Source organism: Pantherophis guttatus, chromosome 2 (genome assembly GCF_059756535.1).
Source record: "Pantherophis guttatus breed Tessera chromosome 2, ASM5975653v1, whole genome shotgun sequence".
NCBI classification, from domain to species: Eukaryota; Metazoa; Chordata; class Lepidosauria; order Squamata; family Colubridae; genus Pantherophis; species Pantherophis guttatus.
This window is the reverse complement of record NC_142064.1, coordinates 203,401,461-203,417,164: the sequence shown is the minus strand read 5'-3', so window position 1 is coordinate 203,417,164 and position 15,704 is coordinate 203,401,461. Positions and strand designations below refer to the sequence as shown.

At 44.1% G+C, this 15,704-nt stretch overlaps 1 protein-coding gene across 1 annotated transcript; it reads left to right on the top strand.

The window, feature by feature from the left end:
• The first annotated feature begins 5,357 nt into the window (after nt 1-5,357).
• On the top strand, nt 5,358-7,138 carry LOC148115486 (ovomucoid-like). The gene is made up of 4 exons (XM_087885073.1): nt 5,358-5,491; nt 6,035-6,063; nt 6,485-6,594; nt 6,920-7,138. The coding sequence occupies exons 1-4, from the start codon at nt 5,437-5,439 to the stop codon at nt 6,987-6,989; spliced, it is 264 nt and encodes an 87-aa protein (XP_087741199.1). The 5' UTR covers nt 5,358-5,436; the 3' UTR covers nt 6,990-7,138.
• The last annotated feature ends 8,566 nt before the right edge of the window (nt 7,139-15,704 follow it).

The following is a 15,704-nucleotide window of genomic DNA, read 5'->3' as shown; positions in this document are numbered from 1 at the left end:
TCTTTCATGCACAGAAGCTTCTGCACTTGCGCAGAAGAGTGCACATGTGCGTGAGCGAAGCGAGCATGTGTGCGTGGCCCCGTTGCGAACTGGTAGTAAAGGTAAATAAAACCCACCCCTGATACATATCCATGGACCTGAATTGGCATATGATGAGTTAACACCATTTGGGTGGAATGTGGACTAATCGCACTAGATATCTTCATTGAAAATTGCAAAATAGTTCACCAGTCCTCTGGGAGGCTGCAGAGAACGGTCCATCAGCAAGTTCAATCTTAAGGTGCTTTGCATACGGACTTCCTGGAAGAATACCAAGACCGTGTTCTACCTGCTTGTTATGCCAGGGAAACCAGTCTGTCCAGGGATAGCCTGGAGGGAGAGACTTCTTCCAAACATTTTTTTTATTATTATTCATAAACATTTTGAATACAGTGTATTGTCAGGGTATATCATTTACAAAAGAGCAACAAAGAGAGAACAAAAAGAAATATTAACACATATACTGATAACAATAGTAATAATATAACAGAATAGTTTTGGCTACGTTTCTCTTTATATTAGCTTATTTATAATTCTGTTAATTACTTTGGCATATTTATAATTATAAACCATCTTTATATTTAATTCATACATAGCAATAATCTTTCTTCATCTAATTTCTACCTCATATCTCTAACCACTCAGAAAATCTATTCCATATCAAGTAATATTCTGTGTCTTCTATCTCTTTTATTTTTAAAGTCAATCTGTCCATCCAAATTACATCCTCATCTGATGGAGTGTTCTCATTTTTCCAATACTGTGCAAATACAATCCTTGCTGCTGTCAGTCTCTGCAAAACTAAATATATAGTCTCTTTATCATAACCTTCGGGCATTATACCCAACAAAAACATTTCTGGTTTCAAATCTATATATTGCTTAATCATCTTTTCTAACCAAGTATGTATTTTCTTTCAATATTTTCTTGCTTTCATACAAGTCCACCAAATACGATAATAGGTACCTGGGGTCTGATTACATTTCCAACATTTGGCAGACATATTACTAAACATTTTTGCCAATCTTGCCAGTGGCAAATGCCACCTATAAAACATTTTATAAAGATTTTCCTTATATGCAGTAGCCATTGTCAGTTTATAGTTCCTATCCCAAAGTTTTTGCCATTTATCTAATTCTATAGTGTAACCAAAAATTTTTGCCCATATAATCATTGTTTCTTTGACTTGTTCCTCTTCCATTTTATAACTTAATAAATAATTATATATTTTTAATCAGTTTTTCATCTATCCCTAATATAATCTTATCAAGTGTTGTTGATTCTTTACAAAAACCCCACGTTTTAACATCTTACTTGTATCTTGATTGTATTTGCAGATATGGCCACCAAGCTAAATCCACCCCTTGGTTTTGTAATTGTTGTCTAGTTTTAAGTTCACCATTCTCTTCCAAGAATGGTGATCATCAGCAAGAATGTTACTATTCTCCTACCTTCAGGTGAATTGATCTCATCTGAGTATAGAAACCGCAGAGAAAATTCTTGTAAAGCTGATGAATGATCCAAAAGAGTTTAATGCAATTTAAATTAGCATTCATATTTTCATAAAAGAGCCTTGGTACTACAGTGGTTTAAAGCACCCTGTTATTAACACAGCTGCCTGCAATTTACTGCTGGTTCGAATCTCTCCAAGGCTCAAGGTTGACTCAGCCTTCCATCCTTTCTAAGGTAGGTTAAATGAGGACCCAGTTTGTGGGGGCAATAAGCTGACTTTGTATAAATATACAAAAGTATGAAGGCTATTGCTGAATGCACTGTAAGCCGCCCTGAGTCTCCGGAGAAGGGCGGCATATAAATCAAATTAAATAAATAAATAAATAAATAAAATAAATATTTTGACTGGTGGCTCAGTGGCTAAAATGCTGAGCTTGTCGATCAAAAGGTCAGCGGTTCAGTGGTTCAGATCCCTAATACCACATAACGGGGTGAGCTCCCGTTACTTGTCCCAGCTTCTGCCAACCTAGCAGTTCGAAAGCATGTAAAAATGCAAGTAGAAAAATAGGGACCACCTTTGGTGGGAAGGTAAGAGCGTTCCGTGTGCTTTTGATATTTAGTCATGCCGGCCACATGACCATGGAGACATCTTTGGACAGTACTGGCTCTTCGGCTTTGAAACGGTGATGAGCACCGCCCCCTAGAGTTGGGAACGACTAGCACGTATATGCGAGGGGAACCTTTACCTTTATTTATTTTAAGATAATAAAGTGAAGTAAAATAAAAAATGATCTAAGTCAAAGAAAAGGGGATATGGCTAACTGGGAAACTTATCTATAACGTAAAAAAAAACACCAAAAACCAAGTAACCAAACCCACACCAAAGTTATGTTCGGAAGGATGGTCTTACTAGTCTCTATGAGTTACAGTGCAAACATTATCATTGCCCTTTCAGTCCTTAAATACTGCCCTTTCTTATGACTTCCTTATAACTAAGGCAAATGTTTATAGTTTCAAAATTTAAAAGAGAGAACATTTCATGCATCAACAATGCAAGCCCACATTGAAAGTCACATGATCCTTTCCTTGCATTATTCTCTGTATTGCCATATTATTGCCTTGGTAAATGTATTACAAACTGACAGCAACTGACATATCTTGACAAATTCTGCTTCAGTGGTTAAGAAACCAGGTCCTGGAACAAGAGGAAAGAAGATTTTTTTTTTAATGAGAGAAACCAGAGTGTGATGAAGATAAGAAAAATTGGGTTTCTTCACTTTAGACCTTGCTCTTGGTTCAAGTTCCTCATTTATCCCTGCTCCCATCATCAAGGTGGGGAGCAATCCCCTCCTCAGCCCCAAAGAGTTCTTCAAATCAGTACAATCTGAACTGTTGTAGTGGCTTTCTTGTAGAATGTTGATCTTCAGGTGACTGTCTGAGGTCTCATCCAAGAAAACTGTCTAAATTCAATAGAGACATAGAACAACAGCACTGTAGACTGTATTGTATGTACAAGGGCTAATCTAAATATCGAACATCCACCATCAGTGCTGATATCCTCACATTTGAAGATTATCTCTGGGAGTCATTGTTCTTTTTATTATAATATGCCACATCGACCTTTGTTGATTTTTGTGAACCCCTCAAACAACTATATAATTCCAATGGAATTTATGGATTGGAATGTCTAAGCCAGCAGCAGACATGGGAGGAAGATCAAGCAGAGGAAATGTTATGGCAGGACAAAATCCTATACCAGTGGTTCTCAACCTTCCTAATGCCGCGACCCTTTAATACAGTTCCTCATGTTGTGGTGACCCCCAACCAGGGGTGGGTTCTAAATTTTTTTACTACCGGTTCTGTGGGCGTGGCTTATTTCGTGGGCATGGCTTGGAGGTCATGTGACTGGGTGGGCGTGGCTAGCTGGTCATGTGACCGGGTGGCCATGGCTATGTGTATAGGGACTACTCAGAGGGCTGAAAAAAGTCATTTCTGACAGGTCCTCGCACTTTTGACTGGTCCTCACACTTATGACCATCCTCACATTTATGCCTTATTCTTAACAACCATGTCACTCATTTCACAACTGCTTCTCTTCAACATGGTATAAGATAGGGCAAAAAACGTAAAATGTGAGGACAGTCGTAAATTCGAGGACTGGTCAAAAGTGCGAGGACCAGTCAAAAATAATTTTTTCAGCCCTCTGAGTAGTCCATATGCATAAAAGGATACAGCAATAGAGAGGGATGAAGGAAGGGAAGGGAAATTAGAGTAGGAGTGAAGGTAAGAGCGGGAGGAAGAGAGGAGGAGAAGGAGAAAGAGGAAGTAGGGAGAAGAAGAAGAGGGGGGGAAGAGAAAGTAAGTAAGAAAGAAAAGACAGAGGTGGTAGGTTTGAGGAGAAAGATTGCTGTACAATAAAAAAGATGAAAGGGAAGAAAGCCAACCCCAAACAAATATAAAGATATTAAGATAAAGAATGAATTGTTAAACTTTAAAGAATAAAAGAGAACAAATATGAATAAATAACAATAATTAGAAACACACATACAAACATACAATGTATTTTCTTTGAACAGAGTATTTGGTTCACAAATTTAAACAGTGTTTAGTCATTTCAATTAAATTTACAATTTCTATATTTCCTTTTTGCCATTTTTATTCCTCATCTATTTTTGTAAAAAACCAATATTACCCTTCATCCTCATCTCTAATCTTAATCAAATTCAATTTTTCCCTTCTATTCTATATTATACCCCTTCCCATTGTCATCTATTTTTATATCCATCCTCACACATATATATTTTTTTTAATTTGATTTATATGCCGCCCTTCTCCGGAGACTCAGGGCGGCTTACAGTGCGTTAAGCAATAGCCTTCATACTTTTGTATATTTATACAAAGTCAGCTTATTGCCCCCACAAACTGGGTCCTCATTTAACCTACCTTAGAAAGGATGGAAGGCTGAGTCAACCTTGAGCCTTGGAGAGATTCGAACCAGCAGTAAATTGCAGGCAGCTGTGTTAATAACAGGGTGCTTTAAACCACTGTAGTACCAAGGCTGTAGTACCAAGGCTCTAACATTGGTTAATTATGTAATATTACAGTTGTTTAATATAAATTCAACATTTTAATATAAATCAATTAGTTTATATAACTAATTATTTACTTATATAATTAATTATATTAGTTAATTATTAGTTATATACTACCTTTTTTGTATATAAGGAGTGTACTGGGGCCCCTATGACAACTACTCACAGGAATAAAAATGTAAATAGTCGATAAAATTAAATATATATTTATTTTATTGGCACTTGGCAAGAGCCTTGGTAGTACAGGGGTTTAAGGCACCCTGTTATTAAGCTTATTAAGACCAGCTGCCTGCAATTACTGCAGGATTCGAATCTCGCCAAGGCTCAAGGTTGACTCAGCCTTTCATCCTTTCTAAGGTAGGTGAAATGAGGACCCAGTTTGTGGGGGCAATAAGCTGACTTCGTATAAATATACAAAAGGATGAAGGCTATTGCTTAACGCATTGTAAGCCGCCCTGAGTCTCCGGAGAAGGGCGGCATATAAATCAAATTAAAAAAAAAAAAAAGACAGTCCTGAGCTGGAGCCCTCAAAATAAATCTCAATACCATTGAGATTAAAAGTGGCCCTGATCAAGGTATCAGCCTATATTTTTGGCTAGTTCCTTCAGTTTTGGATGCCACATGTTTCTAGCTTCCTGGATAATTTGCATAGACATTTTTTTAAAAATTGGTGCAGCTTCCCACATGTTTCAACAATGTCACACTTTCACATGTGATTGCAATGAGACGGAGAGATTGCATCACCAAAGAAACAGGGATATGCATATATAAGACATGAGAGAGCTTTGAGGCTTAACCCTCAGCATCTACTGCTCTAAAAAGACCTATTTCAACCAAACTCACTGGCACAATCATGAAGCGAGGAGGCTTTCTGCTGCTTGCTCTGGCACTGTTCTTCTTGTATTCTGGTGAGTTGGATTTTTTACTAAAAGCTTTTCATTTAATTTCAATTTCATTTCATTAATTTTAATTTCATTCCATTCATTGCTTTCTATGTATATTCTACTTTAATTGCCTGCTAATTATCATGTAATCCCTTTCTCTCCAATCTCTCCACTTTGGAAATGAGAGGAAACAATAGGACAAGCATAGAACAATGCATACTGACTATAATGGTGATCCTGTGACTGCAAAGGTCATGAACACAGGCATTGGTTGCAAAGTTGTTTTTTCAGCACATTGTAACATCTGTAATGGAAATGAAATGGAGTTTTCATGTATAATGTAAACATATTTTCTAATGAAATCAAAACAGAGGCTTTGCATTGGATCTGCTTTATGACACACTAGCACCATTTATACTTGTTTAATTTTTTTTCAGCTACTCAATGCTTTTCAAATGGAAGGTGGGGAGGGTTGGACAGGGTACAAACAAACACATATATAAATTAAAGCTTTAAAAAAGCTAATTGTTTCAAATGTTTACATTTTGTTTTTTGTTTTTGTTCCAGATACTGCTGCAAAGATACCTGATCTTGAGGTGAGAACCAGCTTATTCTTATTAAATGATGTTCCCTTGATCAATCAGAAGTGATGAGACATGATAGTGGAGAAAGTATAGAAGGCAAAAATCATTTAAGAAAAGTTTTGAACTATAAATAAACATTACTTTTATTATTTTATATGAATGGTAGCTTAAAGATATAAGACATAGTTCATCAAAAGAAAAAAAATCCATTGTCTAGCATGACAAATGAGGGATGGACATTTGGGGAACAGAAGCTAATAGGATTGTGTTTTTTTTTTATGTTTCAGAAGAAGCAATTACAGTTTGGGAGGATAACAATAATCATTTGTCAAAGATTGGATGTTCATGTTATGATCATAAGTTCTGTGGTCCTGCCTTCTTGAGAAGTAGAGCGGCAGCTCTATCAAACAAATCATTTGCTTTTCTCCCACAGATTTATTGCAAGGGGTACCCACAACCAATATGCACTCTTGAGTACCTGCCCCACTGTGCTTCTGATGGCAAAACCTATGGCAACCAGTGTGATTTCTGCAATGCATATGTGTAAGTATATGGTCGACGCCCTGCACCTGGAGAAGAGACCATTTTTCTAGGGAGCCCAGGATTTCTAGGCTTTAAAAAAAGTGTGAAAACTGATCCTCAGTTCAAGTAGACTATCAGTATTCACTCAGAATTCATATTCCATCACAGGTAAACCATAGACTGGTGCCAAAGAGTCCACCTTATTAATTTTTGGAGGGTGAGGGAAAGGTAGCCAACTTGCCAGTTTCAGGAGATCCCAAGGAACCTTGCTGATTATTTTAGTCCTTTATTTGGCTGGGCCATAACGGTGAATGGTCATTACATTTTGATTTTGTTTCCCCATCAGTTCCGGTGGTAGAAAACTTCAGCTAATAAAATTTGCACCATGTAATGAATCTGGACGTGCAGAAGACTAAGGAAAATCCACTAAAGAATGTCACAGGATCTTCATGCCTTGTTCATTAACTTCCCCACAAAACTTCTCTTCTTCCCTCTGCTTCTACTCTGTTGCTCCATTAAATGTTTTTTGTTGATTTATCAATAAGTAAAGCAAAATATCTCTGAATGAGTCTTCTTTTGCAATCAATTTATCAGGATACTGTTTATATGGGGGTGTGCACCTTTGAGTTACTGTTGACTCCTATTAACGTCATCGACAAGTCCCTGCAGTTTTCTTGGCACATTTTTTTTTATTTCAGAAGTGGTTTGCCCTGCTTTCTTCCTAGAGCTGACAGAGAGTGACTAGCCCAAGGGGAATTAACGGGCTTTGTGCCTAAGGTGGGGCTAGAACTCATGTTCTCCTGTTTTCTAGCCTGGTGCTTTAACCACAACACTTGAACTGGCTTGCATCAACATACATTGCTAGTTTTATTATTATATTTTAAAATGCACAATAATGACATATACTATTGGATACATATTGCTACATATTACTAATGTTGTATGATATTGGATTTAAGCAAAAGACATTAATGAAAAGTTGGTTACTGATATCCCCCAAAACAGGGGAATTTTTCTCATGACAGAAAAAGCGGAAATTTATCTTATTTTTACTTTTTGTTAATTTCTTTGATTTCTACAGCCACTCAACCAAGTGACTCGGGGAAACTTACCATTCTAAAATTATAGAACAATTAAAACAGTTTTTAAAACATTAAAATAATAAAATAACATCCACAAAATAAAGCTAACAGGGTTGGGGCCATTCTAATCTCCAAGGGCAAAATATTCCATATGGCAGGGGCTACAGCAAAAAAGGCCCCTCTTCTCATCACTGTCAGCTGACACTCTTTGGCTCTGGAGAATTTGCAGAGTGCCCATTCTGCTGATCAAGTTGGATGGGTCACTGAGGTAACATTGCTTCAAGGTAGAATCTTCTCAGCAATGTCTTGGATACACAGGAATTATTTCCAATTCAGAAGTATTCAAATATGAGCTTTCCCCATCATCTCACATATATTTTTCTTTCTGAAAATGGATGCATCTCTGATGAGAATCACCTCTGAAGCAGGAGTACAACTTCATACACAGGCATGGAGTCTATAAGCAGAAAATGTGACATCTTCCATTTTCCAGAACGCTGCTCCTACACTCCAGCACTGGAAAATCCTCATCTCTGACAGCAACTGAGAGGACTAATATTTAAATTAATCACCCACTCTGTGCTCCTACCACGCCCCCTTTTGCACTCAGATCTCCAGTCTTTCTCTCAGTTGCTGACAGACTGGGAGGATTTTTCCTGTGCTCCTAGATTGCGTGAGGTTTTTATTTATTTTTGATTAGCCCCCTTTTTTTCCCTTCGGAGGTTTCTGTTCCTTTAAAGGTGTTTTTCTGTCTCTTTTACTTTTGGCTGCTCAATTCCGCCCCAAACAGCTGTTGGTCGGCTTCGTGCCCGGGGAGCTGGGCCGTTCCGACCCTAGCGCGTGGAGCGCTCGCTGCCGCCGGCTTCTGTCCCTGTGGGGCGGAGCCGGCTGTAACTTTGCCGCTGGAGAGTCGGGGGTAGGGCGGTTAGCCGTCGCTCCCCCATTGCGGCTTCACATAGAGAGGGGCAGCAGCGGATCAAGAGCCGAAGGTGAGGAGCGTCTCCAGCTCGGCTCCGTTCCGGCGTCCGTCCCGTGAGTTTCTACGGGCGGCGCCGCGTGTTGAGGCTTTCCCGCGGCCTGGAGCAAGCCGATTGAGGGGCAATCGGAGGAGCGCGGTGCGGCTCGTGGTGGCTCGCCGTCTCCCCGCTGAGCAGCTGGTGGGCGCAGCTCCAATCCTCCGCGAGGAGCTCAAGAGTGTGGCGGCCGGGAGAGGCCAGGGCGGCGAGTGTTTTCCTGGAACCTGGGAGGCGCGTTCGTTTGCTGCGCCATTACAACGGGGCCGCCATTTTGGACGGTTTGGACGGCCGCCATTTTGTCGGGCCTGCATCTGTGCCGCTGCCTTTATCCCGCCCATCTGGACGCAGGATCAGGCGAGGATTTACCCAGTGGGGTGTTCCTGCCGGGACATTTTAAAAAAAAAAAAGAGGGGGGGGGCCTTCCAGAGACCTCACTGGCCCCATTTGATATACCCCCAATTCTGGTGTAGCCCTTGGTCGGCCTTAACGCTTCCTGCCTACCCCAAGGCAGAGCGCTAGTCCATTATTGTGTGAGTTCTTTTTGGACAGTGTTACTGACCTCAGCAGGGGTGGGCCTTGTTTAAAAAAAAAAAAAAAAACCATGGCCGATTCCTCGTTTTCTTCTGATATTGAGCTGGAGGCCAGCCCGGTACGACCTTCTAAGTCCCGCAAGAAAAAGTCGGGCAAAAAGCCTCGCTCGAGCGGTCATGGGGCCCACTCATCCAAGAGCTCGTCTGCAGCGGATAAAGACGCTCTTAGGCGTCACAATGCTTTGGAGAGGCAATGGGAGAAGGCCAAACAGGCAGCAGCTTTGTCTCCAAGCCGGGAGGCGGGTGCAAGCCGTCAGTCGCCCCCTATCACAGCAGGGTCTGAGACACGAATGGCACAACCCACTTCATCAACTTTACGTAGGGGTGTTTCACAGTCGATGCCTGATGTATCGTTAGTAGGGCTGGACGCTGCAGCGCGTTCCGGGCGACAACCATCAGCCACATTCACTCCCACGGCTGCAGGGCTTCGGGCAGTGGAGCCCTCCCCTCCTCTGTCGCAGATGGACTTCCAGTCAATGCTCTCTACGGCCCTGGCTTCAATCATGGCAGCGAGTGCACAGACAATGGCCCAGTCTTCTGCGGCAGGAACTTCTTCCGGTGTGCTGTCTTCCTCGTCTTCACGTCGGATCAGGCATACTTCTCCTCGAGATTCCGACACGTCGGAAAGCTCTGAGCAGGACGAGGATTGTGCTGATGAGCCGGAATTCTCTGAGGACGAGGGATTACTGCCCGACTCACCAGCCTTCACGGGCCTGTTTCGTCCGGCCTTGTTTAAATCTCTTCTACACAAGGCTAGATTGACCACGAACCTGGGGTCGGTGGGAGCCCAGCCTCCAGAGGTACGGTCGGAAACAGGTCCGCATGATGCCTTGTTCAAGCCAGTTAAGCAGGAAAAAGACTTTATCCCGTGCCCTCAACTGTTCACTGAAGTGTTGCAGGCCCCTTGGGCACAACCTGGGTCGTCCACTGCACCCAGTAATTTGGATAAAAAGCTGTTCTGTCCGGCTCCTGAATTGGAGAAGTTGTTGGACTTACCCACAGTAGATGCTCCAGTGGCAAGCCTCACTACTCAATCAATGGTTTCGTCTGATCCGCTTGAGGGTCTTAAGTCTGAGGACAGACGTACAGAGATGGCCTTCCGGAGGTCCCACCAGGCAGGGGCCTGGACTGTCAAAACTGCCACAGCCACTTCCTTCTTCAATCGCGCCTCGTTAATCTGGTTGCGTCAGCTTCGGGAGCGCCTGCCTCCGGAAGAAACTAGGTTGCGCCACGATGTCAACAAGATCATTGCAGCCACCGAATATTCAGCTGATGCATCGCTGAATTCTGTCAAATTTGCATCGAGGGCGCTGGCAGCTACCATCACGTCACGGCGCCTTTTCTGGCTACGTCCGTGGAAAGCCGATGTTAAGGCAAAATGGAAGCTGGCGGCAGCTCCGTATAAAGCGCCTAACTTGTTTGGTGAGGCCCTAGATCCGGTGTTGGTGGAGGATAAAGATAAGAGGAAAGTGCTGCCCTCTTCCTTTCGCAAGCAGGACAGACGTTACGTGCCGTACGCTCAGCGCCAGTCCTTTCGGCCTTATTCGGGGTCGAGTGGATCCTCTTCTTACAGACAATCCTTTCAGCCGGCTGACCGCTTCACGGACCGTCAACGTTTCCGAGACCGCAGCAGACCTCAGACCTCGTCGAAGCGGCCATTTCGTGGGGCCAGCTCCAGGCCTTTCCGTAGAGGCAAATGACTCACCGATCCCGGGTCCTGTGGGCGGTCGTCTTCAAGCATTTCATCGCCGGTGGGAGATGTCCACGCAGGACGATTGGGTGCGGCGCACGATCTCGGTGGGCCTCTCGATCGAATTTACCGAATCCCCTCCTCGCCGTTTCATCAGGTGTCCAGTTCCATTGGCGGCCGACTGTCGGCGTCTCATGGCGGCAGAGATTTCACACTTGCTCGAGATCAGGGCGATAGAACCGGTTCCGCTAAATCAACAAGGGACCGGCTTCTACTCGATCCTGTTTTTGGTGCCGAAAAGTTCAGGAGGCGTCCGGGGGATTCTCAATCTCAAGCACTTGAATCTAGCGGTGCGCTATCGTCGTTTCAAGATGCACTCCCTTCGTTCGATTCTGGCTTCGGTCCGCAAAGGGGACTTTTTACAGTCGGTGGATTTACGGGAGGCCTACCTCCATGTTCCAGTTCTTCCCTCTCATCGACAATTTCTACGCTTCGAATATGCGGGCAAGCATTACCAGTACTGTGCAATGCCGTTCGGACTTTCTTCGGCTCCCAGAACGTTCACCAAGCTGGTGGCAGTGGTGGCGGCAACGCTCAGTACGGTTCCGGTGAGAGTGTTGTGTTACCTGGACGATGTTCTCGTCCTCTCGTCGTCCCAGGCGCGTGCAGCGCACGACATAGAACACGTGCTTTCCACCTTCCGAGAGCACGGCTTCACTGTAAATTTGGAAAAGAGTCAACTTGTTCCTTCGACTTCGATTCTGCACCTTGGCACCGTGATAGACTCCGTGAAAGGGCAGGTGTTCCTGTCTTCAGAGAGGGTGAGCAGCATCCGGAGGTTGCTGGACCAGGTCCTGAGCCGGAGGTCGGTGTCTCTGCTGACTCTGTCACAGTTGCTGGGGAAGCTAGTTTCCTGTTTTCGAGTGGTACCGTGGGCTCGCAGACACTCTCGCCAGTTGCAGTGGCTTCTACTTCCTTTCCAGCGGAAGGGCTGTTCCAACTCTACGAGGAGGGTGCTCGTGAGCCCCCAAGTCCGACTGTCACTCCGTTGGTGGAAGACATCTGCGCTCCTGAAGGGCTGCAGCTTTCTGGAGCCGAACCGGATCATAGTGACTACCGATGCCAGTCTCCACGGCTGGGGGGCCCATCTGGGTGCTCAGGTGACCCAGGGGCAGTGGACCCCAGAGGAACGGATACTCAGCATCAATCTGCTCGAGCTTCGTGCGATCCGTCTTGCCCTGCTCCACTTCGGACACCTGGTCCAGGGTCGCCACGTCTTGGTCCTCACGGACAACACGTCTGCCAAGGCACACGTGAACCGAGAAGGGGGGACGAAGTCACGGGGGTTGATGCTCGAGTCGGAGAGACTGTTCAACTGGGCGGAGCGTCACCTGTTGTCGATTCGAGCGGACCACATTTCGGGCACGGCCAACACGCGGGCGGACTGGCTCAGCAGAGAGGTGATCGATCAAGCCGAGTGGCAGCTGCTTCCGAGGCTGTTCCAGGAGGCCTCTCTTCGTTTCGGGGAGCCGGTGGTGGACCTGTTCGCCAGTCCCGCAAACGCCCAGCTGCCCCGGTTCTTCTCTCGCTACCCGTCTCCGTTGGCAGAGGACGTCGACGCACTGAGGTGTCGGTGGCCGGCCGGGCTTCTGTACGCCTTCCCGCCGATCACGTTGATCCAGCAGGTGATCAGGAAGATGATTGCGGAGAGGGCGGAAGTGTTGCTTGTGGCGCCCCGTTGGCCACGCAGACCATGGTTTGCGGACCTGGTGGAGTTTTCCGTAACCGACCCGTGGGTGATCCCTCCTCATCGAGTGGTTCTGTGCCAAGGGGCCATTCGTCATCCAGAGCCCCAGTGGCTCCAGTTGGCCGTTTGGCATTTGAACGTGTCATCTTAAAGAAGGGCCGACTTCCGGATCCAGTGATTGGCACGATGCAGGCGGCCCGCAGGCCGTCCACGACCAGGATCTATGAAGCCTCTTGGAGAGCATTTTGTCGCTGGTGTGCGGGGGCCCATGTTGACCCGACGTCTGCAACTATCCAGGATGTCTTAGGCTTTCTCCAATCCGGTTTGGACAAAGGACTGGCGTCGGCCACTCTGAGGCGTCAGGTGGCAGCGTTAGCTACGGTCCTCTCCTTTCCTCCGTACACTTCGTTGTCTCATCATCCTTGGGTGAAGGATTTCCTGCATGGCGCCACGAATCTGAGACCTCCCACTGTTCATCGTTATCCTTCTTGGGATTTGCCTCTGGTTCTTCAAGCTCTTACTATGGCTCCGTTTGAGCCCCTTGGTTCGATTCCCCTCAAGTTTCTGTCGTTTAAAGTTGCATTTCTTGTGGCAATAACTTCAGCCAGACGGATTTCCGAGTTGGCTGCTTTGTCCGTCAGGGAGGACTTGTGCATTTTTCGTCCTAACACCGTGGTGCTTCGTCTGGATCCGGCGTTTACGCCTAAAGTGAATTCTTGGTTTCATCGTTCACAAGAGCTGGTTCTGCCAGATTTCTGTCCTTCACCCAGTCATCAGCGGGAGGTTCTTTGGCACACTCTGGACGTTCGTCGGGCCTTGAGGCGTTATATCCGCAGAACTGCTTCGTTTCGAAGGTCGGAGGCTCTTTTTGTGTCGTTTCATCCTGCTACAATGGGTCAGAAGGTGTCATCGTCCACGATTGGTCGTTGGATTAAGGCCTGCATTTCGTCTGCATATGAGAAGCAGTCTAGGACTGTTCCTGCGGGGATTCAGCCTCATTCGACTCGGAGTGCGGCGACCTCGGCAGCCTGGGCGACTCAGGCCTCTGTGCTGGACATATGTAGGGCGGCCACTTGGACTTCCTTGTCGCCTTTTATTAGACATTATCGTATTGACGCTTATGCGTCGGCTGAGGCGTCCTTTGGGCGCAGAGTTTTGCAGGGTGTTGTTTCAAGGGCTTCTGTGGGTGGAGATTGTTTGCCCGCCCCTGATGGTTAGCCTTGGGTATGTCCCAGTGCTGGAGTGTAGGAGCAGCGTTCTGGAAAATGGACATTGACTTACCTGAATGTCCCTTTTCAGAACGCTGCGGATACACTCCATTTTCCTCCCTTATTTTGTTGTTGGTTTCCTTGTTGTTAATAAAGTTTTGTTACATTTTGTTTGCTGGTCCTTCGTTCAAGACTGGGGATCTGAGTGCAAAAGGGGGCGTGGTAGGAGCACAGAGTGGGTGATTAATTTAAATATTAGTCCTCTCAGTTGCTGTCAGAGATGAGGATTTTCCAGTGCTGGAGTGTATCCGCAGCGTTCTGAAAAGGGACATTCAGGTAAGTCAATGTCCATTTCACTTTCCAAAGATCAGTCTCCATTTTATGCATCATCACACACTGAAAGTGCCAATGTCACATGTTCCTTTCCCTGCCTGTACTGCTGTATTATTGCCTTGCTAAATACAACATTGAAAACTTGACAGCAACTGTCATATCTTTTTTTTATTGAAAAAGTTTTTCAAATACAGATTTCCCCCCTTTTTTTCCCCCCTCCTCCCTAACCCCGCCTCCCCCTCCCCTCCCCCCATGGCTTCTCCAAAATAAAATCCAAATTGATATCAGATTATATAATACTTTACCATCCTTTTACACCCCCCCCATATGCTAACCATTTCTTTCTAACATTATTATTATATCCCCCCTATACTATACATTTCAAAGCAACCTTCAGCTAAAAAATTATATAATAAATCCTAATTTGGCATTTATTCAACTCATAATCTACCCATTTCCTCCACCCCCATACATATATCTCTTAATTCAAATCTTTTACGTATATTAATATCTGAACATAACATCCCTTTTCCTAAACTAAACAATCAGTAACCTAACCTATCTCCACCCATTTTCCTACAGGTCTACCATACCTAATATTTTTAATATCTTTGTTCTTCTGCCCACACCACACCACTAAAAGATATTTCCATATATAAATAAAATCCTCAAATGACTTTAAATTTGTAATCCATATAGTATCTTCTGTAATGTCTTTCAACTGGATTATTAATTCCATCGCCCATGTTAGGGTAACATCAAGTTCTGCTTCCAACAGTATATTCAGTATCTTCAATTACCATCTGCCCCCATCAATAATAAGTGTTTTCGTATATAAAAAACCACCCGAGTGACTTTATATTTATATTCCATATAGTATCTTCTGTAGTGTCTTTTATCTAGATTATTAAATCCAACCACCACGTTAGGGTAACAACCAGATCTTCTGCATGCCCCAATCCCATAGTTCTCTTTACCTTTATTTATTTTAAGATAATAAAGTGAAGTAAAATTAAAAATAATCTAAGTCAAAGAAAAGGGGATATGGCTAACTGGGAAACTTATCTATAACATAAAAAAACCACCAAAAACCAAGTAACCAAACCCACACCAAAGTTATGTTCAGAAGGATGGTCTTACTAGTCTCTATGAGTTTCAGTGCAAACATTATCATTGCCCTTTCAGTCCTTAAATACTGCCCTTTCTTATGATTTCCTTATAACTAAGGCAAATGTTTATAGTTTCAAAATTTAAAAGAGAGAACATTTCATGCATCAACAATGCAAGCCCACATTGAAAGTGCCTTTATCACATGATCCTTTCCTTGCATTATTCTCTGTATTGCCATATTATTGCCTTGCTAAATGTATTGCAAACTGACAGCAACTGTCATATCTTTTTTTTTATTATTGAAAAAGTTTTAGAACAAACACAATTTCCCCACAGCCCTCCCATCCAACCCCCC

What these genes read in the sequence shown, in the direction of transcription:
- LOC148115486 (XM_087885073.1), top strand. Translation starts at nt 5,437, where the DNA reads ATGAAGCGAGGAGGCTTTCTGCTGCTTGCTCTGGCACTGTTCTTCTTG. An exon ending in CAAAGATACCTGATCTTGAG is followed by an intron (nt 6,064 to 6,484) that starts GTGAGAACCAGC and finishes TTTCTCCCACAG; the next exon opens with ATTTATTGCAAGGGGTACCC. An exon ending in GATTTCTGCAATGCATATGT is followed by an intron (nt 6,595 to 6,919) that starts GTAAGTATATGG and finishes TTTCCCCATCAG; the next exon opens with TTCCGGTGGTAGAAAACTTC.